Source organism: Salminus brasiliensis, chromosome 6 (genome assembly GCF_030463535.1).
Source record: "Salminus brasiliensis chromosome 6, fSalBra1.hap2, whole genome shotgun sequence".
Taxonomy (NCBI): Eukaryota; Metazoa; Chordata; class Actinopteri; order Characiformes; family Bryconidae; genus Salminus; species Salminus brasiliensis.
Genome location: NC_132883.1, coordinates 35,121,563 through 35,149,474, shown reverse-complemented (window position 1 = coordinate 35,149,474; position 27,912 = coordinate 35,121,563). Strand labels below are relative to the sequence as shown.

At 38.1% G+C, this 27,912-nt stretch overlaps 1 protein-coding gene across 3 annotated transcripts; it reads right to left on the bottom strand.

The window, feature by feature from the left end:
- Positions 1 to 10: 10 nt before the first annotated feature.
- On the bottom strand, positions 11 to 27,800 carry nadka (NAD kinase a). Of its 3 annotated transcripts, none has more exons than XM_072682186.1 (12): positions 27,548 to 27,800; positions 26,022 to 26,206; positions 16,776 to 16,859; positions 8,424 to 8,553; positions 7,477 to 7,585; positions 7,294 to 7,379; positions 6,189 to 6,291; positions 5,392 to 5,531; positions 4,933 to 5,032; positions 4,627 to 4,784; positions 4,236 to 4,318; positions 11 to 3,092 (listed from the first exon to the last, which is right to left on the bottom strand). In XM_072682186.1, the coding sequence occupies exons 2-12, from the start codon at positions 26,192 to 26,194 to the stop codon at positions 2,942 to 2,944; spliced, it is 1,317 nt and encodes a 438-aa protein (XP_072538287.1). In that variant the 5' UTR covers positions 26,195 to 26,206; positions 27,548 to 27,800; the 3' UTR covers positions 11 to 2,941. The 3 variants fall into 3 exon arrangements, with proteins under 3 accessions (XP_072538287.1, XP_072538288.1, XP_072538289.1); XM_072682187.1 differs by having other exon boundaries at positions 7,477 to 7,582; XM_072682188.1 differs by lacking the exons at positions 16,776 to 16,859; positions 26,022 to 26,206; positions 27,548 to 27,800 and adding an exon at positions 10,440 to 10,891.
- Positions 27,801 to 27,912: the final 112 nt, after the last annotated feature.

The following is a 27,912-nucleotide window of genomic DNA, read 5'->3' as shown; positions in this document are numbered from 1 at the left end:
GGTCTGCAGACACCTTTTTTGGATTGTTTATTAAAGTGCTATGTAAAAAATGCAAAACCCATTTTTCAGAATATATTCTCGAAAGGGTACATTACAAAAACGGTCAGATGAACAGTAAAAAAGAAGAAAGCAAATCCAGATGAAAGGTTTGTGTGAAAGAGATTAGACTTTTACTTGAAAAGATGTCAATTCATGTCTTAATTAGTCTAGACTAGCTTTAGGCAGAGTCTTACAGAAAGGTCCACTAGACTACAGGCCTGGTATCAACAATATCTGAAAAACTCATGTACATAACCTTGAGAGATGAATGTTTTTATATGGTTGATAACACTCATGACTGAGTGTAAATATTTAAGACTGTTAATGTTTTTAAAGAAGAAAACAAGTGTGTCTTCGGCTGAAGACTGACATGTAAATACAGCTACTTGTGATTTATATATTATTATATAGAGCTATATAGATAATATATAAAGTACCTAACAGAATAACATTGGACACCAGGCGTTAGTGTAAACCAAGAGTGAGGGGGAAGGCTACATTAAATACGCATGATCACTCTCAACAGATGCAGCGACTCTATTAGTAAAATGTACTCTGTTGGTATACGCCGATATGATCACTGAAAGGCTTTTTCCGTCATATTTTCTGATGTAAAGAATAATATGATTATAATGATATATTATATCATATATAATAATGATACGATCTTATGCATATATATATAGGAACTCTATTGTAGGACTTGAGTATATATATATATAAAAAAAAAAACAACCCTTCATTTATAATCAGGTTCCACTTGTCAGAACCAGAAACGTGACATGGAGAGCTTACACTTTTGAGGTTACTTTCATTATGAAGAGCAGAGATATTTTGTAAGGACAAAATTTCACAAGTTCACTATTTGGCCATTTCAGGGAAACAGTGTAAACAGACTTTCCTCATTTTTGGTGAGGACACACAGCTGAATGTACCTCTTACTGTGCAAAAACCCTTTACACACTTCAGTAAACTAGGTGTTAAGTGTGTGTGAGCTCATGAAACACAATGCAACATAAATTAAGCCCCCTCTGATTTTTCTTTACTTCAGAGAATAGCCTGTTTGAACTGGGGGGAGCACGGGAATCCAGTAGGTTAACCATTATGAGATGCCAGTCTTTAAATACTGAAATCACCATTTAGGTCTTCATTAGGTTTAATCAAGGAAGATTTGGAACGTATACCATCTAAGCTGCAATTTCAGGTTATAACAGGACTGTAAAACATGACAGTTTTGCCCATAGTTGTACGTCAAAACAACGTTAACCTCTATAGCTGGAGTTAGCTGGAGGTTAACTACGCTAGATGGTGTTAGCCAGATATTTCTTACTCTAGCTGGACATAGGTGGATATTAGCTATAGTAGTTGGGGTTAGCTAGCTATCAACTACCCTCGCCAGAGTTAGTTAGATGTTAACTACTCTACATGGTGTTAGCCAGATATTTCTTATGCTAGCAGGTGTTCGCTAGATGGTAACAATTCTAGCAGGTGTTAGATAGATGTTACTACTCCGTGTTGTTCCTGAACAGGTTCAGAAACAGTGGAAATATATTTCCCTGACAAACGGACATGCTAACACACTATCCAATAAGGAGAAAATATCTAGCGTAGAAGAGAGGAGTCTTCATTAGCATCCAACAGCGTACTAGTCATTTATCTTAGTTCACTGGCTACATTTCTCTACTCATTCGACACATTGATTTTCCTCCACTATTTCCTATACATGTTTTCAAATGTATTCCACTCTAATGAAACTGTGGTGCTACTGAACACTAGTATTACCATCATCTAAAAGTAAGCCAGTCTCAAGTCCATTTTTTGGGCTATTCTTTCCTTCCCCATGGTTAACCGATTACCCATTTGATAAATCTCATTTGCTAGGTATCAAAGTAAGTTGGAACGCACTCCCCCAGTTCAAATGTCTCAGCCAAAGCGTTTGATAAAAGTTTAGTGGTTCATCGGGGGAAGGAGACTTTAAACGAGACTCAGTCTGCCTTCACACACAATTTCCTAACACCCATTCAAGACCACACTATTAGAAATAAAAAATAAGGAAAAAGAAGAGAAAAACAAAACATCATATTACTACTACTGTACAAAACATCATGGAATGAGGTGTTTGAAACAGAGCTGTATAACTCATTCAAATATTGCTCATAATGTTAACAAACTGACAAAAAGAACATTAAGGAATGATCCTAATAGACCTGGAATGGACTGGTTGAGATATTGTTACTTCAACATCAAGCTGGTTGTCTAGCTCCAAGACTCTGAACTCAAACAACACAAGTAGTTTTCCAACATAACATAAATGCAACAGAAGGTCTTTTCCCTTGGCTTGTTTTGCAGCATCCTAGACAAATTGTCCTACAGCTTAATGTTTACAGAGCATCTGTAGTGATGATGCACTTTTTCCTTTTTTTTTAAACTTTTGTTTTTGTTGTAAGATGTTGCTACCCACCCCTCAAATGATGATTTCTTTGTAACATTCTAGGTGATTTAAGGCACAGTTCTATCCATATACACTTATTGCTGTGGTGCTTAAATGCTCCTCGTCCGTAAGTGGACAATTCCTGACATTATACCTCCACACGCTGTCTTACCGTGAAGCTAAGTCACACATTTCAGACTTCCTGGCAGCTTATGACAGCAATACGTCATAGGCAAACTACAATTAGATTTTTTTTTTTGTTAAAAGGTTGTTACAGACAAAAAAAACATAATAATAATAATAATAATAATTCAAAAAACAAAACAAATAAACAAACAAACAAAAAAAAACACATAGCAACATTAAAGTCTGTGGTCAAAGGTGGTTGGGGTTACGGTCCCAGACAGGCCAAAGGAGAAAGCAAAGAAAACCAAACAAAGTGCTTCATGCTGGTCTCTGTTGGCCGAGGCCTCAGAACTCCTCCTCCTCTTCTGAGCTCAGGTGGCTCTGCTTCTTGCGGACGTTCCAGTGTAAACACTGCGCCAAGCTCTCGAACCAGTCGTTCACTGGGTCCCGGAAACAGATGGAGGGAACTGGGAAGCAGGAAGTGGTGATGGTGATACTGGAGAAAGGAAAGGAAAATTGTTAATTGTGCTGGGTATTCTGTTCCCCAACACGCCCAAATGCACAAAAGGGCCTTTTAAGTTAATGGCTGCTTTCCAGAAATGCATTATCTCTCCATCTCACTGAGGAACTATTTCCTCAGAAAGAGTATTATCATATGAAAACTGAGGACGTGCATGATAACTTGATTAAGAAGTCAGTTTACATCTTTCTACTCTAACCTAACTGTGTAGTAGACAGAATGAGTGCTTAAATCTAATTTGGTTATTACATTGGCCCTGTTCGGATTGGATTCCTTTATCAAGAGGAGTCATCACATAAAGTCATCACAGGACGAACGTCTTTAGTAACCAAATGTTTGCATAAGGATCTGAGCCCAAATGGTTGAAGAGAGACTGGCTATTCTATAATAACTAACACACAAAGAGACAATGTGTGTATGTGCAATAGTCAATAGTCACTGCAGGTTGTGCAATGTCACATACAGCAAAATTAAATAAGACACATCATGCTTTTTGCTGCTAAATACAAAAGGAAACCAGAGGCAGAGAATATCTGGCCAATATAATTTGTTTTATGCCAATCTTCAATTCACAGAGGCCATTATTAATATCACAACGTGTTGGATCATGGACCTCCAGCGAAATCTGGTTGTAATTACTGTATTGTTAATATGGCAAAATAGATCACAAAACAGCACATTCTTGCAGCCCTAAAGGACAGTATCAGAAACATGTCTTTTTCAAAGAACAAAGCAGGTTCGCAGAGGTGTAACGGCAGTCCGTATTTGGTCTGTATGGCTCTGTACCCTTTTTTTCTTTTATACAGTCAGGTTACACAGTAAACTTGTTAATGTGCTGATTTCAAGAGCAACTGTGGTAGTTACTGACTGAGACCATGTTCCACTCAACATAACTGAATTATAGGTTAAACCAGTTGGATGTGCTGGTCTATGCCATGTTCAACAGATTAAGAGCCAAAAACCCAAAACATAAGGCCATAGGTTATTCCAGTCATTCCAACAAACAAAAGTGTTTGGATATTCAAAAAAATCTTTTAAATTATATATTTTTTTTACTTTCATCAATAAATCAAACACTGTCAGATTGCTAGCACCTGTAATGATGCTGTAATTGCTCACCTGTCCCCATGTCCAATCTCTTGCCGTTTTCTTCCATCAAAGGAAACCCAGGCATTGTTTCTGGCTTCACGTGACAACATGATCTAGAGGAAGAGACCACAGGCCATGTCAGTAACTGTCCCACATTATTTCAAAAGAGAAATATTACACTCAGAAACACAATTGTGGCGCACAATTAGGGATACATAATAATGGGTATCAGCAGACCATTGTTAAAAGAATACAGACAACAGACAAACATTTAGATTTGAGTCGGGATGAGCAGAACTTTTAAGTAATGCTGGGTTGCTATGTTAAAATGTCTACTGAATGTTTCCTTACCCCACAGAAATAAATGTTATTATATTTTTCTACAAGTTATAAACATTTATGCAAAAAATATGCTGATTACCTTGAGCTCAACACCCGCAGGAACTACTATGGGTCTAAAGGACAGCGAGTGGGGGCAGATGGGGGTAATCAAGATTGCAGGGACATTGGGGTGGATCATGGAGGCCCCTGCTGCCACAGCGTATGCAGTACTGCCAGTTGGAGTGGACACGATCACACCTGACAGCACAAGAACGTGATTGCAATCAGACTGAATGATAACTATAAAATATGAAAGCACTACGGAGAAAATTATTTTACACATTAAACAATTGAGTCACTCAAATCAAAGAAGGAGAAATCACAATATACTTCAAAGTACACTGACCATCGCCTTGTACTGTGGTGATCAGATGACCGTCCAAAAAGAGGTCAACATTGGAGAGGTAGGATGAGGGGCCTCGGTCCACAACCACTTCATTTAGCACCTGGGAGGAAAGACAGAAAAAAGTAAAGACCTTCTATATAGGCCAAGCAGTGGCCTCCACAGTGTGTTTTTAAATAATTTACAGACTGAAACCGATCCAGCTGGAGGCATGCTCTAGCATGTGCACATATCCATTAACTAACCTGAAGTCAGAGTTGTGGTTTGTAGTGCACTGAAATACATGCATTGTCACACCCAAACAAGACAACTATCCACAAGGCGTGTGAGTAGGTACTGAGGTATTAAAGACTTAAGAACCCAACTGACTGCATATGTGCTTATTTATGACACCTCCTGCAGTCCTATACACATACACACATATAGACACTGAGATGGTTGCTGCTTATTGCTCTTACTCACTTGATATTGCATAGTTTTGCGGGTAGACTCGGCTTCCCCGTTAGTGATGATCAGATTCTTGTCCTTCGTCTTGCTTTTCTCACGACTCTCCTTCACTACCTTCACTTTCAGCCGACTGCGCAGTATGATTGCTGCGTTACCTGCAGAGACATATCATTCATTTATTTTTTTTTTTTATTTATACAGTTTTATATTTATATCAAAAAATAATATTATTAAATAGTAATAATATTACTATTATACTTATTAAAATAATACTAAACCAACATTCAGAGTTGAATCCCCACCTTCCGATGCATTTTTATAGTACTATTCGGTCCACTTTCCCAGATATAGATTAAGCTTACTTCTAAATTATAAAACGGAAAAGGATTTTTTTCTTTTTGTAAAACTACTCCCAAATTTGAGGTTCTCAATAGCAGATAATATCCTATGAGCTATTACAATGAGCTACAGATACAGCTGACAAGCATTTCTTTCTTCTGATGCCATTGTTCCTCTCCTCTTACAGCTTGCATAATAATACTGCATGAGTAATGTGTCCCTGTAACATACACAACTAGGCACACACAAGGTTTGGCTGATGGGAAGGCAGTCACAAAAGAGCAAAAACTTCCTGGAAAGAAGCTATACAAGGAAGGAAAGTGGTCCAAAAAAAGCAAACACACACTGTACACATAAGATAAATGCCAGATAATGTAGTACAGGGCAAGGTGGCAATAACTAACCACCCCCCCACCCACACACACACACAAAAAAAAAGACAATTCTGTCAGTACAAATCCCCCTTCACTCACCTTCAATAACCTGTGTGACCTGAGATTGGTAGGTGTCGAAGTTGAAAGGCGTCAAAAAGCCCAGAGAGCCTAAATGGAAGGCCATAACCGGAGGAACGCTCTCCTAGAACAGACACACAGAATCAAAAATGTTGTACGTAAAACGTGTAGGTAAAACAATAGAATTAGATGTTTGTGCATATATTGCATGCAATCTGTTCCATAAATACATTCATATTTTTAAAACCTACTTGTGACACTTTGCAACACTGAGGTGAATAAAGTGGGTAAAACAGAATGTTCTGATTAAAAGTCTTAAATTTGCCCTAAAATACAAAAGTTTTTATCCTGGCATAGTCATAGGTGGCAAGTCACAAAGTCACTTTGTTACTGTACTTGAGTAGATTTTTGAAGTAGATTTCCTTCCCTTCAGTATTTGTCACTTAAATATGTTATACTTACTACTCCCTACATTTCTCACAAGAAATCTGTACTTTTTACTCGCTATTTTCTAAAAAGGTTCATTACTTTAATTTTACCAGGGTTTTTTGCACAGTTTCTTAGCAAGCAGCTGATCACGTGGGCTACTGTTAGAAAATCTGAATCTGTAAAAAAACAAACTGAGCTAAGCTTTGGTTCTGTAATCTAATTTATAAGGTCCCGAAACTATCTTTGTGAAACTATTTATTGTGACGAACAGCACTGACGGATATCCTCTAGCTTTAAGTGCCCTCTAATAAAGGTTAGAAACAAGGTACGAAAAAAATTTCCATGTTTTATTTAAAAGGAATACATGGAAAAATAGTTTCTGACATTGGCTTAGGACACATCTGATTTAATGCAGAGATAACATGAACCACCCAGTCAGAGTACCTTCCCTGAAGAGAAGTCCTTATCCTCATGACCTCTATACACACATGCACTCCTTGTATGCAAAATAGGGACAGTTGTCCAGGTGTCTAAATGCTTTTGTTAGTGACTGTGCACATGTCAGTGAGTGCAAAGGTTTGGTTGAGCAATCCGTCTGTCAAACATAAATCAGCAGCAGCTGGGTCTGATGGCTTAATAACAAATCGTTTCATTTTAAACAAACACACTTAGACCAGCTTATGCCTATTATTTATACCTGGAATAGTGAGGAAGCATACAACAAAGTTCCATCTCCACCCAAACAAATGATAAAGTCTACACGATTGGAGATGTCATCGAAATCTGTGGGACACAAAAGCAAGACAAGTTATGTCAAGACACTTTGAAATGCATGGTATGGAGGCGCTCAAGCAGGAATTTAGTGAATTGCGCTGTTTACCTTCTCTGAAAGTGCAAAACTTCTTTTTCACGGCCACAAAGCTCTCGTCGTTGGCAATAGCGGGGTCCTCTAGAACCTTCCTCTCCACGTAAACAATCATCTTCTTCTGCTATGGTCCGTTGAGACAAAAACAGCCACAAAGAAGGCAGAAATGAGTTTCATTTTTGCACATTAAAGCATTTTCAAATAAAATGAGTCAGCTGTATTGGAGTGAAGAGCACAGATTGCACATTATTAGCAAATACATTTAGTGTGTTATCTATTGAGCAAGTGGTTTATCTGCTACATGACCATGTAACAAATGACTGGTTTACTAATACCCGTTTTAGTCCACCACCACTTGTCAACATGTCACACTTCCATATTTTCAAGTTAACATGTTTAACCACAGATTGTTTTAGGCAACAAGCTCAAACTGTATTGTTTCCATACTCTTCCTGGCATTACACGGAGGTGGTTGGATACCAATCCTATTTTCCTAATCAGATGACCTGCGAGATCATCACTTAGGCTTCTGAATCGAAAATCTGAATCTTTAGATAACAGTTCACTGGAAATGCATGCATAGATCTGATTTAACCCATCTGTAACAATTCCATATCTACTTCTCCTAACTAAAATAAATGATCAACTTCTTTTGGTAAAACGCTTGGATCCCCAGTTTTGTGGTGGGTGGACCGCATGGGCTTTTAAGCAATACATTATCTCAATGGAGCTGTCAACAGCTTGAATACATGGAGCTAAACCAAGAACAACAAAAGGATTGAGACAGCTTTTCTTAAGGTCAAATTTTGTTGCTTTTTTTTCTCCTTTACTTGTTCTTTTGGGGGTGGGTGGGAAGGGTATATGTTCTATATGCAAAAAAAGTTCATTCTTATAATTGTTCCATTTGTTTATGAATTGAATAAAATAAATGTTCACGAAAAAGCTTGAAGAGGTATTCTGACCTCTGTGAGGAATATGCAAAGCTCTTTGAAAGGCTGCAGCAGACTGACATCTTGGATCTTTTTAATTACAAGGACACTTTTGGGTGGCTTATTCCAGGTCAGCCTCTGGCTTGCTGGGTCCTGAATGTGCCTGAAAACATACAGAAACACAAAACACACACCCACAAAACAATTAACCGTAAACACAAGGCAGGGCTTTGTGGTTCCTAAGCGTCATTAAAAGAATGACTCTGCATTTTGCTGTTTGTATATTACACCTAACAGCTAGAAATAAGTCTTGGCACAAGACACACTTCAGTGCACTTGAATGCCCCTGCATCATGCAATCTCGACTCAATTCCAACTTTAAAAAGGTAATTCGGCACCTTTTCTTTTTTTCTACCCTTAATTTACATGGAGATGTGTGAAAATAAAACCTGAGATGCAGGAGTCACCAACAAAAAACACTACAATAATGAGGTCAGCATGTGGTGTAACTTAAAACTCAAATATAAAAAAAATAACATTTATAAAGGTGTTCATTTGCTGGGTATATACATATAAGTATGCATACAGACTCTTCTGGGATAAACTGGAAGACTCCCACCAGAGACACCCTGATCATTTCGATCCTATTAAGACACAGTGGCTTAGGACAAGCAGCTCAGCGGAAAGGCAAGGACACAGACCTGACCATTACATAACCACAATCAGTATTATCTCACAGAATGCGCACACACACACACACACACACACACACACACACACACACACACACACACACACAGTATAGATCACCTACCTTACCAACACATAACTTGTTTAAATGATTCATGCATTTCACAGAAAGCTTCTGCCAGTTCTCTGAGAACCATTTAAACAGAAACTAAGCCTTATCAATTATACATTTGCATAAGAAAGCAGGGTATCGGGTTAAAAGGTCAGTTTAGGAGACCCTAATCTTACAGTGTGCGTAACACAACACAGTCCAGAACAGCCAGCATTGTTTACTTTGCCATAGGACATCGACTAAAATGGACATTAAGTTCCTCGACCTGCTGGGGTTTTAGAAAAATGCTGTACCATTTCAACAAAGTGTTAATAAACAAAAAATATATATTAAAAAAAAAAAAATAAATAAAAAATATATATATATATATATATATATATATATATATATATATATATATATATATATATATATATATTGTAGCCTGTGGAGCACACTCTGTGCAACTTAGATGCCTCATGCCAGGCTATCTAAGGACACTTGGTACAAGACTCGTCCTTACTCGCTACTGCTCTTACCAAAATGTGCCAGGGGTTTAAGAAAATATTGATATACTGAAGTATCATGATATAGTGCTTTGCAATATAGTTTTGATTCTCAAAAACACAATATATATTTTTTTATTAATATATTACACGCGAAGATTGGCGGCAGACAGCGGGTCATTTCGTGTGGTGTTTAAACCCCAACTGCCTTTAGGTCCCACTGTTCTAAATGTATAAAAGCCAACATTCCATTTACTTTTATTTTGTGCATATAATGGTGTGTTTTTGAGATTACACACAATCATAGTATTTAAAAAAAAAAAAAAATCAGAAAATATCACAGTATATAACCTTTCTTACATTATCGCAATATATTGATTCGTAATCCCTGTATCGCAATACAGATCATATTGCAAGGTTCTTGCCCTTATATGTAACATAAACCACTTTCACACCTTGATGTAACTATTTGACTCATGATCAGTTGTCCACTTTGGTCATAATAAATCATATTTTAAACATATATTTACATATTATACTATTAGACACACGATTGCACGTATTTTTGCAACGGTCTATATTAGTGAGGTATTTTTCTTATTTTGTCAATGTCCAGTTTTTGGGCTTCTTTTAAAAGCTATACATGATTTTTATTTATTTATTTATTTAAATTATCAAAAAAACAGTAATTACCCAATTACTGATTAAAATCAAAAGACCTCGAATCAACAACAGACAAAAAATGTAAAGTCCTTCTCTTACCATTTCCACATGCAGTTGTTTCCTCCGTTAGGAGCCTGCTGTTGCACACACTGATTGAATTTCATGGTTTTCTTCATGTGATGAAGCCACCAGTACAAAGAAGAGCACAGTGGCAAGCAGCACTGATTTAGCTTTAAGCACTCCAAGGCCAGCTCATCGGCCAATGTTCTACGCTACTGTCTCATTCTGCTGCTGAACGATGACAAAAAGCTCAGATCATCCTCATCTGCTCCTCCTTTAAAAGATTCCAAGCACCTTCTATTCCTCAGTGTGCTCAGTTATGTAATGACCAGCTCCTCCACCTATCGCAATCAATGGGTGTCTCAACCATTTTTCCCCCTCTTCCTCCGACAGTTCCGCAGAACAGGTTTATCCTTTGTTTCCTTGTCAGTGGCTAAACAGTATCTGCCGCGACAGTTCCTCTGCCCGGCTCTGCTGCCTGAGCACACCTCACACTAATCTTTAAAACAAACCTCAACTGACCACGCCACTCGAGCCCCGCCCACACAGCACCTGGTCCCACCCCTACCGACAAAGTCACTCAGTGACTGGCTGACAAAGTTATGTTCCACTGAAACTAGGACTTCCCCTACATGCCGGTTGTCCGCAGTTGCATCACTAAATCTCCACGTGTTTACATAATGAACAGCAGCAACGGTCACTGCCGTTATTAAACAGCACCCCAACTGAAACTGCCTTTTTTAAAGCAATGACATAAACACAAGCCTCAATTTTAAAACATGACTGAATTAAGGAGGCTTGAACGGCGGACACTGCACAGTGAGAGACAGTTCAGAGTACAGAAGTGACAGGCTGCGGCTAAATACAAACAAAAGCTTGGTTTAGGTTTAATCTGGTTTAATCAGATGTTGCCCTCGTCCTCACCTCAACAAGTAAACGGTTTTTGGGGGAAAAAATAGAAAATGACAATAATAAGGACAAGGACCAAGGACAGTAAACTCAATAAAAAGTAATTATCATATCAATATTGACCGTCAACCAGGGTAAACATTACCCATTCCACCCAAGTGTTTCACACTTCACCTTCCCACTCATTCAATTATTACAATAAAGGGGGGGATGGGGGCACAGTTTCGGCAAAAGTCACACATCACACCCTCAGACACTAGCAAGAATACCACATTGAGTTCCATGTAACATAACATATAAATATGTTGGGGGAAAGGTACAATCAGAATACTTTTTCATAATTTTATGATACAGTGCTGTTCTAAAATTTACAAAATACTTGGAATAAGCAAAATAGTAACGATACATTTAGCCCTATAAACCCTATATGCAAGTCCCCTTCATTAAATATCAGTTTCATAGGCCCTAAAACAGAACCGTGTGGGATTCCACAAAACCTGGTAAGTTTAATACCTTCAGAATAGTTTTTGCTTTAGTATTAATAACTGAATCGTTTATATAGGGCTTAAAAGGTTAAAGGATGAGGGGGAAAAAAGCTTTAATTTTGCTTAAAACAAATGAACAATTTAAGAGAGAAAAAAAAAAAGATGAAAATAAAGCTGCAGTCACGATAAGGAAACATTGGCAACTCGTTTACCATCCTGAAAAATAAAAAATTTACCAATTATATTTTCTCTCATTACAACTGAGCACATTCTGCTTACTGTGACGTCAATTAATAATTGGGATGACTGTGAAATTAACAACTGTGGGGGGTAAAACCTAGGGGTTAGCTGGAAAACTGTGATGTAATAATTGTAGCAGCCTTAGGGAGATGACGTCACAACGTTACACAACAGCTACTTGTTACTATGCAGCTTATGCAGTTACACTAGTCGTTATTGTTCACAGAATTTTTACAACTGAATTCAATAACTATGTAATTATTCATGATAATAAAATGCCACTCCTTGTAGGACAGAGGTTCCTAAACTATGGTATTTCATTTCATTCCATTACCTTGGCAGTTTCTGAAAAGACTTGTACTAGTACGTATGTATGTGGTTACTGCGTGGATGGGTTAAAGGCGGAGGCCAAATTCCATCTGTGTCCAACACAAATGGTAAATATGGGTGTCTTTGTCTTCCATGTCACAGACTGGACATGGCGGTATCAAGTTACTACACATTTGACAGAGTGTTTTTAAGGGAATAGTGCTTCATTGCCCAGCTCTAGCATCCAATGTGGCAAACCTATGCTCACATAGTTCGTTTTGCTCTTATTTTTTTTTTATTGTTATTTGTATAAAAAGTAGGGATGGAGAATAGCAGAGTGGTCACCTTAGTGACTTCTGTTTAGTAGTGTCTAAACTTAAAGGTATCTTTGAATTTTTTGCCTATTCAAACAAGCTGAGGTTATTCTTGGGTAAATAGCAATGCACTTTTGTAAGTCGCTCTGGATAAAAGCCTCTGCTAAATGCCGTAAATGAAGAAGAAGGCCTTTTACTCCAGTCCCTAAAGTGTGTAATGTTCAGAAGAAACGAATGAGTAGAATCAATCCAGTACTTTATTATGTGCTTGAATGATGTGAGTATTCCTTATTAACTGGCGTTAAAGCATATGTGCACCTGTTAGTATCACTTTCCCAGATGTGGTGGCAGTGATCAGCACTTAGCCGGCAGTTCGTTTATGTTTGCATCACTTTTCATGTTGAGGAGTAGTCAAATATTATGCTGATGTTATAATTTCTTATTCAGTGTTCATTTACCAGCTGTCCGATTCATGCATCATGAAACCGACTACAGACCATCATCCTGTTATTAATTATACTTATATTAATACTTATTTGTACTAAAAGTTTATTCCTATTCCTTAGCCCTGGGTTCTGACAGCAATCCAAACCACACCTACAGTTCAGGAATAGAGAACCATTCCAACAATATGTATTTACCATTATTCAATATTAGGACCTGGTGGGTGACAAATTTTATTGTACTGTACATTTTAGAGGAATTGCTAAATTGTCTTACATATGCATCATGGCTATATGGACATGTGTGTATGAGGACTGACACAGCAGGGAGTTCAATATCTAAGGTTGGATAGTGAATAATATGGAAACCACTGCAGTGAAGTAGACTGGAGAAGACCTGTAGACAGGTTTTAGCGAGTTACTGCCCACATAAGAGGTCAGGAGAAGGTTCTGAAACTCTGAAGGTGCTCTCACACCAAACACTAGCAAAACAGGTCATACAAGAAGAGGAAAAATGTCTTATCTGAACAGGTAAATGTACTTATCTATGGTACATGCCTTTCATTGTAGGACTTTGTTGGTTTAAGTGTACATCCATTGTGCTTTGCACCACTTCTGCAAGTCTACTTCGTAAATGTCCAAATGTCAAACTTTATTGCAAATTTGATGTGTAACACTTCTTATAAAGACTTTTCCTCCAGCCAGTTTTCAAAAAGGCATATCTAATACCCATATTAGTTGAAAATCAAAGCACAACAGTCTCTTGAGTTTACTCAAATGGTCTAATAAAGGACAAACAGCCAGTGAGCGGCAACGGTTCAGTGCATGGAACCACCTTGTTATGGTCAACCAAGAATGGCCAGACTGGTTTAAGCTGGTCTAAGTCAGACTGGTTTGAGTTACAGCAAGACTGCGGTAACTCAGATAACCACTCTGATCAAGCGTAGTGAGCTAAAAAAGCACCTCAGGATGCAGAACACATCAAACCCTGAGGCGACTGGGCTACAACAACAGAAGGCCACACCAGGTTCCATATCTGTCAGCTAAGAACAGAAAGCTGGACAGCTGAAGACTGGAAAACTGTAGCCCGGTTTGATAAATCTCTATTTCAGCCAAGGCACACAGATGGTAGAGTCAGAATTTGGAACAAACAGCATGAATCCATAGACCCAACCTTCCTTGTCAACAGTTCAGGCTAGTAGAGGTGGTGTAATGGCCATTGTGGTCCTTGATAGCCTTGTAGTTACAAAATTTTTTTTTAGCACTGCCGTGCTTAACACTCGGTTCCAGGTACCAAATTTGCCTAATGGAACAGCAAAAAAAGCAGAGTAGAGTTGAGTCAAGCAGTATAGATACTTAAATGGAAAAACGCCATTTGAGTATTGTTGTTGACCATGTTCCGTCATGACCACAATTTTAAATCTCTTATAATGGCTACTAATAATGCAGCATGTCACAAAGCAAAAGTCATCTCCAACTGGTTTCTTAAACATGACAATGAGTTCAAAGTTCATCAGTGGATCTGGTTACCACACCTGAATCCAGAAAACAATGGAAGATGGAAGAATGGAAGATTTGCAGCATGAAAGTAAAAATTCCTTAAAATTTCCAGCAATCAACTCAACATAAACCACAATCTCAAAGGAATGTTTCCAGAATATCATATCTCCAAATAGTAAAAAATAATATTTTTTTTATATTTATGACTATATTTATAACTATATTTTCAATTTTTTATATTTTCAAGACTATATTAGATTAAAGATAATAAAAGAATCAGAGGAACCTTGACTATACATGCACATTATCTTTAAATGTCCACAAAGCTTATGACAACTCCACATTCCACCTAATAATCCACTACAATACTTTTTTATTCATGCAGAAAAATGTAAAATAATTATTTCTCCAGTCTGTTAAATCAGGCAAAAGCTGGTCACATATTAAATATTAACTCATTAATTAAGATGACCTCCCAGAAAACCAAATTCAACAATATCCAAATACTTTACTTTACCTACCATAACAATTTAAATGAAAAGTAATTTAAATAAGGGCACGGCTTTTCTCATTGGCCTGTTCTCATTTCCATGACATAAATCTTCACTTTAGCCAAGCCCATGAACTTTACATCTGAAAAATAGTTTATTTTAGACCTTTGGAGAACACTGAGCATATTGTGAAGGAACACCTATTTAAGTCAGACTCTCTATATGAGTACTGCACGTCCATCAATGACGTCAACAAAGCCACCCGGTAAAGGAAATCAATCAAAATTCACCTTGCATTTGACAACGCCTATTGCATTCATCACAGTCAATAAAAGGGAGGGAATTCCAAAAGAACACATGATCATGTGTTCAGTAAACACCCATACTTTAAACATAATCAAACTATGACAACAATCACTCCCTAAAAAAGAACAGGTCATAGGCTATGCTGTCTGATAAAGTCAAGCAAAGGCTCAATCAATCTATGTTGAAATAAAATCCAATCAAACCAGCCTATAATGACCAACCACTCTGAGAAGAGATTCTACAATTCAAAGTCATGCTGACTTGCATAACAATTTCTTAGCCGGCAACCCGCAAACACAATGTAGGCCATGATGATAAGATCAACCAAACCATGTTGCATAATGAAGAGATTTTTTTGCACTACAGTATGTCCTGCCAACACACTGTCTCTCAGCAGCTAAAGAGCCGGCCACTAAATGCTAATCCATCTATTAGTATAGCCCAAAGAGGACCACTGAAGCTTATCTTACAGTTACATGAGCATAGCACCCAGAACAGTTCTTATAGCAGTTGAGCAAAGCAAAGATTTCACAAGGTCCTTTTATAACTTAGCATTGACTCGAAATCCTTGAACATCCCATGACTCTATTCTTAGACCTTGTTAAAATCATGAGAGCAGTCTTGGCGATGCCTTCAATAACAACTACAGTGGGCAAGCATTGTAAATATTTAGTTTTGGGGTTAGGTTAGATTTCAATTAGCATTACATTTTTAAGTAAAACAGTTTGTTTAAGTATCAGAAACATAGGAAACAGTGACCGGTCTCTTGCGAATTTTCAATATTGAGTAATAGGTCATCCCCTGGTTTTCAGGAAAATGTCTGCTTCCTCTTCTTTCTTTGTGGGATTTCCCAGAAGAAGAGGAGGGTAAGACTCATTAACAACCTTTCAGCATTCACCTATGACTTTATAGTTAGGATAAACAATGAATCACTGGCTCCAGTAACCCCTGAAACTAAACTAATGCTGACTAAAACAGCATTAAAAAGAGGATATTCATTTTTTTACTTTTTTTTTTTTCTTCTAAAATACCACAATTCTAAACCAACTAGTTTTATGTTGCAATAAAATTTCCACTGTTATGGGCGACAGCAGAAAACTGCACAGAAGCTGCACAACTATCATAAATTATTTTTATTCACATTATCTTCATGGCAAAATCACTGTACAGCAGTTCATCAATAAGAGGTCTGCCATATGGGAAGCCATATTGAAAATAATGAAATAATGAAAGCAATGATTGAAGCTTAATCTTAGATAAACGTTGCTTGCTTAATCATAATCTAACTATAAGTAGTACAACACAAATATGTAGAGGTCTAACTTGAAAAACAAATGGAAAAACAAAACAAAGCTTGAACCATGTCAGTCTGACTTACATCACTGCTTTAGGGTTCTTCAGCATGCAAGCTTTTGGCCCAAAAGTAGTCACTGGGCTTGGTCCATGCAGTGACTGGGTCCGCCTAAAAGAAAAAAAAAAGAAGGAAGAGAAAAGGTTAACTGTATGGTTCCAAAAAGATTTCTTGCAAGGTGACATTTCAGGCAGAATAGATAATACACTGGATAGCAAGATTGCAGAGAAGAGTGTATTTCCAGCAGCTAAAACAAACAATTCATACAGATCGACCAAAAATGTGGACCATCTGAGAGTCCTTGGGGACTGGTTTGAAAAGCACGGCTACAGATTGCATAGAACACTAGTGATACTCAATAGAATTGCCTGTAATTCCTACCTTACCTCTATGGAAGTTTGGGAATGTTTCAGGATTCTGGAAACATGCAGCTTACGACATTGGTAAAATTTTCAACGTACAAAGTAGATTCAGGTTTATTTGCAGTGTTTCATACTTCACAAGCAGTCTCGCTACTCTCTTTACATTACAAACACCTTAACTCAATGGTCTGAGACTTAGGCTACTCCCTTATGAGCGACTAGTTGCAGTGCCCAGGGACAATGGCCTGTTATATGAAAATAAATCTCCACCTTTTTGTAAATTTTATGCAAACGTTTGGGCATCCTATGTGAAAAGATGTTTTGTTAATTTTCTAGGTGAAATTAAGTAAAGATATAAATATAGCCCTCGTATGCTATCTTTAGAGCACTATTTAAACATTTAACATGCCGGAATGTCCAAATGTCCAAATTTATCTTATCTATTTTTTTTATTTTAATCTAAAATTTATGTATTAACCTTTTTGTTTATTTAAAGTTAGAAAACAACTGTGTGTGCGCACATGTATATATAATTTATTTGTTTATTTATTACATTTTTAAAGGCATCTGGGAATTCTGGATTAGTGTCAAGATCTGATTTTTCACATACATTTTTATTCCTATGCTGACACAAATAATTTCTTCCTTTGAACAGTGACAGGGAACATCACTGTGTCCAATTACACAAACACATCCTAATTCCTTTAATAACAGGTTATTAGAGCACAGTCCGTCATCAGCTTCATCCTGGGTCATTACAGGCTACACACACCACAAACCAGATGCCATGGCACTAATCTCTGCATGAGTCACATCCTACAGAATCCTCTCATTCACCAAACACCAGCCTGTTCCAGTCAGATGAGCAGATGATCATATGCGCATGGCACCAGCAAGGAAAACACAAAACACAAGGCAATTGTGTATTGGATATATTATTTATAATCATCACATATTCCAATTTGGAAAGAACTAATTACAAAGTGCTGTTTTGTGTGCGCTGCAATAAATTTTGCTTGTTTTTGTCTATGAAACATTAGATGCTATACACTATTAAATACACTTCCGGCCTCTTTATCCATTTGGATGCTAGTTCAAAGCAACAATAGGACACCTGTGACACATGAAAACCCCTTCTGAATATAAGCAGGATCAAAGCAACCAAGCAAGCTCTATGACGCAATGGTTGATTTAAGAACATCAGAATATGAATTTAAATGCTTTCGGACATGTTAGAAACCCATCACAGTTCACACTAAAGCGGCAGATTTCACAGATTTCCAAATGGTAATTTTCACTTGTATTCAAATAGTTAGATAACCACCTGTTGCTCTGTTGACATAAAACAAAGCATGTCATTTGCAAGCGCTTGCACAACGAACTGCAACACCGTACCCATCAATTTCAATCATATGCAATGCTAACTTGAAACGTGAAGCTGTGCTTATTGTTTCATGCCGATCTGTTGATACGGTTATATGCAGTTCTCTCAATGTTTGCTACTGATACATAGTAAATTTTTACACCATCAGTCATTCTGGAAACCTACTTCCTATAACCAAATAACACCATATAAAGACACCATATACCAGACCTAGCACATTCATTTAAGTACACTTTGGCCTCATCATCACATGAGCACAGGTTGGATCCCTGGTGATGCCACAGCCATCCGTGACTGGAAATTGTAAATTAATTAATAAATTAATAAATAAATTAATAAAAAGCACAGCTGATCCTCTTTCGAACTGAACATGCTGCTGCCCGTGCCATAGAAACAGCGCTACTGTATGGAAGCAGCGCTTCCTCCAAAAGACAGAGGAGCTGATAAAGACTCACTATAAGCCATAACCTAAAACACTCAACAAACATACCACAGTGTCAAAACTCTGTTCTGCATGTATGCAACTGAGAGAAAGTACAGCAGTAATCTTGGCCATTACAGTCTGCTAGGAAATCAGCTAGAGCAACAACTTGTGTGTAACTTCAGAGATAGCCAGTGATATGGTAAATACACAATACAGCTCAAGCAAGTGAAAGATCAATGTGTTGACTGACAGTATGTACCACCACCTGTTTCAGCCTTGGCCCTACTACCTGTGTGAAATACAGTACAACCATTTTTTTTGGCACTAGGCAAATGAATTGAGTTTTAAGATGCATAAGAGTACCCATTAAAACAAAACAATAGCACAATGGTCGAAACAAAATGCACTCATGTAAAGTACTTAATGCTTTTCAGTTAGTGTTTTTCTTTAACATTAAAATAATTTTTTTAATGATTTTTCAATTCATTTAGAGCTCTCCCAACAATAAACATTTAATAATACTTTATATTAACACCTGCATTAAATATTAAACACTGCTTTATGATGATCATAAAATAATTATTAAATATTGGCTAAAAATTATATATACTTCACTGTTTATATATTCTGGACTGAAATGTTTTGCCTTTGTTTTACAATGACTATTATACAATGTGTTCAATATCTTATAATGATCAGGGTCAGAAGATTTCATGAAACTATATGAAATAAAAATAAACTGATCTGATGTGTACTTGCATAATATGCAGTATATATATATATAGACTTCAAATTTCAGAATAAAAGTCCTGAGCCCAGACAACACTGTGCAAAGGTCCAGCACAGTTATTTAGTTTAGTGAGAAATAAATAACAATTCAGCTATTTTATATCATAATTCAGGTCATAGGTTGTTTTACAAATTTAATAAAGTAATGCTTAAGTCAATCCTGATGCCGTTAGGGTTTATTAATTCAACAATGGTATTGACCGACACGCAACGCATCGTATCGTAACATAAAAAGTCAGATTGGTGCATCCCTAAAAAACAGCCTTGGAACGTCTCCATTTATGCCCGGGCTCAAACGCAGTCAAAACATCTGACTTACAGACTTTCCAACTTTTTATGATCTACTGTAAAATAGTTCCACAGGTCATACATCTAAACCACATTGTTTCCTTCTGAGAACTCTTCTCATGGCTGCAGGGTGTGAATATTGTCCTTTTATGGTGCTTCTTACACAATGGCGCAGTGGTAAGAACAAAGGATCAGACGTGGAAAAGCCTTCAAATATTGTGTGGAACTGCCCTGTGCATTTATTTTTCATTTAGTTTGTTATTTTCTTATTAAAAGCAGATCTCTAAGCTTTAGCTTAGCAAGTTTTCCCTCAGCAGACCCTTAATTTCTTGGGCCAGAAAGCTGTAACAGGAACAGTAACACTCTGCAGCTTTCATACTACATGAACAGGTGTTGTGTTTCAGTAACTTAACACCAATGGGCATTTAATAAGGACTTGATTCATTTACCAGGAAGGAAAAATCAGCCATTTATTTCCTTGTTTGATTGTTAGAGGTCTACCACAGCCCCTTTCAGACATCCACCCCTAGTACAAAGTCCGGGTAATGTCTAAGTAAGCACACGTGTGAACAGAGCAGGTAATTTTACAGAAAATTCACAGTGGGCTATGCCTCTCAGCATGCGCTAGACAGGGGCTGCCCCTGGCCTAAACTATGCGGAATATTTCCTGTAGTGAGAATGTGTCCGACACGGAAAATCTCCAGCATGATGTGTGAAATGACAACTGAGGAAAATGTCTGGACTGGATTCTCTGGACATTTTCCAGAGTTCATATGTCAAAATGCCTCACAGACATGAGCCAAGTCCCTAGAGGCTTGACCAAATATTGGGTTTTGGACTGATTTTTACATGTAGAATATTGTGCTTGTGTCAAACTCAGGACAGTTCTTTTGTAGATTTGTTTTCCCATTTTCTCTTTATCCCGCTCCATCCCCTTGTCTCCTTCACATGCATTTGCATTCGGCCGGCCTATTTTCATTTGCACCATAATTAGCAACCCATTTTTCTTATGAACAATCGAATTAGTATATTTTACCCTCCATGTATTCCAACTTTTAAGCAAGCCTAAGTTATCTTAAGTGGTCATCTATGACTTGCTGTGTCACTGTGGTGTAAGAATGAGCTCACCTACAGGCAACCGGCCACCTACCCATTAGTTATCTACCAACATGGGGACGATCAGAGAACACACAAACAAAATGAGACCAAGGGTTACAGACTCCTTAATTAGGTGACAACTGTAAAACATACACGGGACAATAACTGCACAGCTAAAAAGAAGTGGAGTTGTGTTCACGCTAGGTGGAAGGAGACTTAAATGTATTTTTGCTCCCACACACAGTGAACAAGATGGTTTTAGAGGCAGCAATTGCAGCATTTTAGAGGAATCATGCGGTCATGATGTTCACAATTAGATGACACCTCCACAAAAACTACTTAGAAGGTCTGCCAGAAAACGACTTTGTGGTCATCCAACCACAAATGGAAATGTCTGGAGTTTGCTGGAGTTTTGCTGAACTAGTTAACTTCAGATTTCCTCATGAGCATGATATATAAATCCAATTATTATGTACATTAAGAACACATCTTTTATACTTTAACACACCAACTGGCATATGCATAAGCATAAACACAAATGCAGAACCTACCCTACACACCAACACACTTTCTCCGAAATGGCATTCAAAAGGCAACAAAGCTTAATAATCAGATCAACTGAGCAGTAACAATACAACCTACCAATATGTAGATAAAACCACAGGACAAAAACAAACAAACCTATACAGGAACAAATAGTGCAAGGCACACCTTTATTTAATGTCCAACAGCAGCACTTACTGGAGGTTCATTTCACTTTAAACTGAATGTTTGAATTGTTCACTACCCATGTTCTGCCCAAACTTGCAATGCTACTGTGTTCTACCCAAACTTCCCTTCTGGGAAAGCTAAGATACTCCCTATAATTCAAAATTGGGCCCCAGGAATCACATTTGGAATAGAACTATACTAACACAGGAACTGATGTTCACATCTGATACATGCACATATACAGTCGAAACCAGATGTTTACATTCACTATATAAAAAGACACATTTGCAATTTTCTCACTGTCTCACATGAATCTAGAAGAAACTTTTCCTGTTTTAGGTTATTTATGATTAACATAATTATTTATTTGCTAAATGCCAGAATAATTAGATTTTTAAGGCAATTTTTATTACTTTCTTCAAAAGTTTAAATACACTAAGATTACTATGCCTTTAAACAATTTGGGACAGCCCATATAATGAGGTCATGTCATTGGAAGATTCTGATCTGGTTCATCTGCATCATCTGAGTTAATTAGAGATACACCTATGGATGCACACCTGAAACACACTGCTTCTTTGTGTAACATCATGGGAAAGTCGAAAGAAATCAGGAAGAGAATTGTGGACTGTGCACAAGTCTGGCTCATCCTTGAGTGCAATTTCCAGATGCCAGAAGGTGCCTCGTTTATCTGTACAAACAATTTTATGCAAGTACAAACAAGATGGGAATGTCCAGGCATCATAATGCTCAGGAAGGAGATGGGGTTCTGTGTCTCAGAGATAAATGTGCTTTGGTCCGAAATGTGCCCAAATCAACCCAAGAACAAAAGCAAAAGATCTTGTAAAGATGCTGAAGCTGATAAGAGTGGGTCATTGCCCACAGTGAAAGGAGTACTGTATCGACATGGGCTGAAAGGCCACTCTGCCAGGAAGAAGCAATTACTCCAAAAGAAACATAAAACAGCCAGATTAACGTTTGCAAAAAAAGACCTTAATTTTAGGAGACATGTTCTGTAATCTGACGAAACTAAAATTGAACTGTTTGGCCATAATGACCATTGTTATGTTTGGAGGAAAAAGAGGAAAGCTTGCAAGCCTGAGAACACCATCCCAACTGTGAAACATGGGGGTGGCAGCATCATGTTGTAGGGTTGTTTTGCTGCTGGAGTTGTTTTGCTGCTTCACTTAACAAAATAGATGGCATCATGAGGAAAGAACATTATGTGGAAATACTGAAGCAACATCTCAAACACATCGGCCAGGAAGTTAAAGCAACAAAGTGGCTCAAGGATAACAAAGTCAAATGTTTTGGAGTGGTCATCACAAAGCCCTGATCTCAATCCTATTTAAAATGTATAGGCAAAGCCGAAAACGCATATGTGAGCAAGGCGGCCTACAAACATAGCTCAGTTACACCAGTTCTGTCAGGAGGAATGGGCCAAAATTCCTGCCAACTATTGTGAGAAGCTTGTGGAAGGATTTCCAAAACATTTGACCCAAGTCATTCAGTTTAAGGGCAATGGTACCAAATACTAATGAAATGTCTTTAAACTTTTGACTTTGAAGAAAGTAATAAAAATTGCATTCTCCCATTATTCTGGCTTTTAGCACATATAAATAACTTTGGTAATTCTAATTGACCTAAAATGTTAAATGTAAATTCATGTCAGATAGTGAGAAAAAAATCTGTATCATTTTTATATAGTGCATGTAAACTTCTGGTTTCAACTGTATACTCAGTTCCAAATGTATTTGGTGCACTGACAATTTATCATTTTGCCTCTGCACACCACCACAATGGATTCTGAATAAAGCAATGGCCATGTGATGTGAGTGAAGTGTAGACTTTCAGCTTTAATTCAATAACAAACATGAATTAATCTTTAGCAGGCCCTTCATTTTCACAGGTTGAAAAGTTATCGAACAACTAACTGATAAGCAGTTTCTTGGCCACTTGTATGTTGAAACTGGTAGCTGTTCATGAGGACTCTCAATATGTGGTTCATATAAGGTGTTGATGCAAGACAGCAGAAAATTTACAATAGGAAAACAAAAATCTGGTATGTTTTAAAAAGAAGGAATGCACACAAACAAGCATCCACTAGGTGGCTGCAGTAAAGGCCTAGCAAAACATGTCAGAAGAAATTTAGTGTTAGTGTTCATAACCTCTTTCATACAGCGCAGAGGTTTTTCAGACATTACCTGGAGGAGCCGTGTGTGTGACCGCAAATGTCCACTGTGCCAGACTTTATCCTGTTAGCCTTCTAGTACAAAGTGGGGGTAATGTCCGAGCATGAATAGAGCACATTTCTCAGAGAATTCACAGTGGGTCATTATCTCCAGGTGTAAGCTACATGTGTGAGACTACAACTGGGTTTTTGGACAACTGGACATTTTGCAGGGTTCACATGTGAAAATGGTTCATGGGCTCTACATTTAGACAGTCATTGACTGCAAAGGAATGGCTATAATTCTTAAATGGTAAATGTGGTGTAAAGCCCCTTAAAGCTGCAAGTCTGCACTTCAACCATGTTCTGATTGCTTAACTTCAAATTCATTAATGTGGTGTACAGCAGCAAAATAACAAAACAAAAATAGTGTCACTGTCCAAATACTTAAGGACCTGACTGTATCTGCTGATGACAGGGTTGCGGTTTTGACACGCGGGCTCAGCAAGCTGTTGATGAACGACGTCACTGATGGCTGCCCACCACTCACTGTCCACCATGTGTGTTTGCTCACTACAGTGCATGTCTGTGTTCAGTGCACGGATGGGTAAAAGGCAGAGGTCAAAATCTAAATTTATCTGGATCAGCGTTAATAAAATGTTTTTATTACATATTTTACAAATTAATGATGATTAATGATGACAATTCATCATAATTAATGATTAAGCTTAGCAAGTATAAGAATAAGCTTAATAAACATAACAGCCTTTTTTGGTCATATTTATCAAGGGTGCCAATAATTCTGGAGGGCACTGTTTAATGGTTGATATATTTCAGTGCAAGACTGTGCAAACAAAGTTTATTGAGCAAATCTGGGGTTGAAAAATTTGCACAAACTTGCAATATGTTTTACACAACGCTTTGTGGGAGGAAATTTAGCAAAACTGGAAGTGCATTGAGGAAAGTTAAACTTTCAATACACAGTGTTGATTCCTCTTTTTTAAAATATGCATCAATATTAATAGACAACATATCATCTGTATGTGACATTATCATAATATTGTTTCATATGAATCATTTTTAGTGCTTAATGTCAAACCTGTTGTTGTATATTCAGCCCACCTGTCGCCTATGACAATGTTAACACTGATTTCTCTAGGCAGTGTTTCTCAGTCCTTCTAGCAACCCACAGATGTGAAGTTTCAGATAATGCTGTGAAAAAAGTGAAAGAGTCGCTGGGACAGATAATCAGTTGATCAGGTGCGTTGAATGAAGGAATATTTGAAACTGTGCTAAGAGTCGTAGAAGCGGATGCTTCTGTATTATGCCAGCGATGGTGACTGATTACTGTGGCAATCAACGGTGGGACAAATTCAATGTTTCTCAATTTATTATTTAAATGTATGTATGTATCTCCTCACACATGGCTTTAAGTTCACATGGGTGCTCATTATAGTGAAAATTCTGACATAAAACATTTAAGTATTCTTATATGCAAGTGCCTTTACAGATTAACTTAAGATATACAAATAATCAAGAAAATATCTTCAGACCCCACAGGGTTAAAAATTACATGACTGTTAATAAATGTTAATATTAATCATTTTTGTTATTTTGTAATGTTCAATAGTAATTTACAACTCAGTGAATTCTGAAAGCTTTTTGCTAACAATTCGAAACCTTTGAAGGTGCACAGGGCCAGCATATGAGAATCATTTCATATGCATATCTGCAATTAGTCTGGAAACATTGGTTTCAAACTTTTTAATGGTAGTTATACATGTTTCAGTAGCCGTCGGTCATATTCAAAAATGTAAAGTGTCTGACACATATACAAAAAATATTTGCAACTCATTTATCAGTGACACCAGTAGAATAACTTGTTGCACAGCATTTTTGTTTTTTTTTTTACAGAAAGCTATAAAAGCCTATGAAAATGACACAAAGAACAGCAAATTCCTCATCTCTGTCAAACTCTAGAGTGCAGAACATTCGACTTACTTTCATTTACCCTTGATTTAGAATTGACCGGGTGGTCTAATCTTACCTGAATTCTGCACAGCTAGACACAGCCGAAGTGGACATGCTCCTGGCTTTAGGCTTTCGTAAGGCTTTTTTTTCAGAAACGAGCGGCTCCTTGCTGTCGCAGGCCGAGCAGCAGTGCGGCTCCATGCACGTCTCAGACTTCTGCGTCCAGCTTGTCTCTTCAGAACTCTCCATCTGAGGTGATGACTGGTGGGGACAGGCAGGAGAAGAGTGTGAGAAAAAGCTCATAGCTTTCTCAAAAAAAGGCACTCGTTCTACGTCAAAGCACAACTGAACAGAAGCCAAGTCTCCTGCGATACGGATGGCACACAGTTCCTTTGTGAGCTGACGCAGGAGCAGACTGAAGCAACCAAAAACAGGGGGTGTTGCTCTACCACATGTTGTTGATGTTGTAAGGAGTTACTTGTAGTTAATAAGGCAGTGAAATAAAACTCAACACAAATACTGACCTACAACCACATATCAAACTGAACACAGTCAACACCACTGTTCATTGTAGAGTTGCTCAAGCCCTCAACACTTTGTGGCTGGTCCAGACAGACAAGTTTACCGCCATGGTTTCTCACTTTTTCACTCAGTCCGACTAGCGTGTAACGTCTGTGCTAGTGTTGACTTTTATGGCAAACCTTATGACCATCTCAAATGACATTAAAGGAAATGCAATGAAGATCATGACTTCTGCCAATAAAATGGGCCTTTCTACATGAACATGAACCTATTGGCACCATGCCTAATGTCAGCCATGAGCTAGAAGGGTACAAAGCTCCCCAGCATTGAGCTGTGGGGCTGTGGAAGTGTGTTTTCTGGAACGACGGTGCTCCATCCACTACTTTTGGGTTGGGGTGGTGACCACTCAACATTCTGACCTCACAGCAATGATCTACAATCTTAATAGAAAGCCTTTCCTGGACAGCAGAGGCAGTTTCTCCAGCAAAAGCAATATAAACTCTTTTAATACCCTTTATTTCGGAAGAAGCAATGAATGAGCAGGTGTCCCCATATTTGTATCCATCGAGTGTCGATACTTATGCTAGAGGTATTAGCTATCTCTAATATCTACAGACGTGATCGGGTATTGTTGTGGCCAGTGCTCGCAAACAGACTACCAGCAAGTTTACGACAAGAGCTGAAATTGGCTTGCCAGCGTCACGTAACAAGTTAGCTACAGGACAACGAGGTTCCCTCACAGAAACGTTACGAAACAAGAATAGCAGTCCATCAGTCGAGCTGTTGGTCAGCAGGCTGGCTTTAGCCGACACAACTGGGCACTGGGACTTGCTGCCACGGAGTTTAACGCCAGTTAGCCGAGCTGCCCGCCGCCAACATTAGTTTAGCCAGCTGTATAAATGACAGAAAACTCCACAAAATAAAGAATATAAAAAAAACCTAACATGTAATTAACACGTTTCCCGTCTGCAAGATTAGCTCTTAAGTGTCAGTTAGTATTGTGTGAGCGAGCTTAGTTAGCGTTAGCTTGCTAGCCTCTCGCGTCCAGTGCGTTTCGTTAAGCATTACCAGGCTACTTACGCTGTTAGGCTAAATCCGAGCTACCTTCAGGGGGGAAGCGGGGATTTTGTAGCTAGCTAAGACCCTCGGCGGAATGACTGCACCGCCATAAATAAGAAAACGACTTTCCCCCATAGACAGCGATACAGGCCAGGCTGCTCTCTCACGGCCACATTTCTTCCATCGCTGAGCGTTGCTATCGCAGTAGCGCGCCAGCCGGTTCAGTGGCCGCCCGCGAGCTGTCATCTGCTGTTGCTGTAGCTACTAGCGACGTCCGACTCGTGAACCATTTGTTCTTTTGAATCGGATCCTGTCAAGAAGTCGGTTGTACCGATTCACACGTGAATCGAACTTAGTGCAACATCTAATCTACGTGCATAAGACGT

Coding starts and splice junctions, on each gene's coding strand:
- nadka (XM_072682186.1), bottom strand. CDS start 26,194: ATGGAGAGTTCTGAAGAGACAAGCTGGACGCAGAAGTCTGAGACGTGC. Junction 7,380..7,476: donor GTTTTGCACTTTCAGAGAAG/GTAAACAGCGCA, acceptor TGTGTCCCACAG/ATTTCGATGACATCTCCAAT. Junction 5,532..6,188: donor GGTCACACAGGTTATTGAAG/GTGAGTGAAGGG, acceptor ATGTCTCTGCAG/GTAACGCAGCAATCATACTG.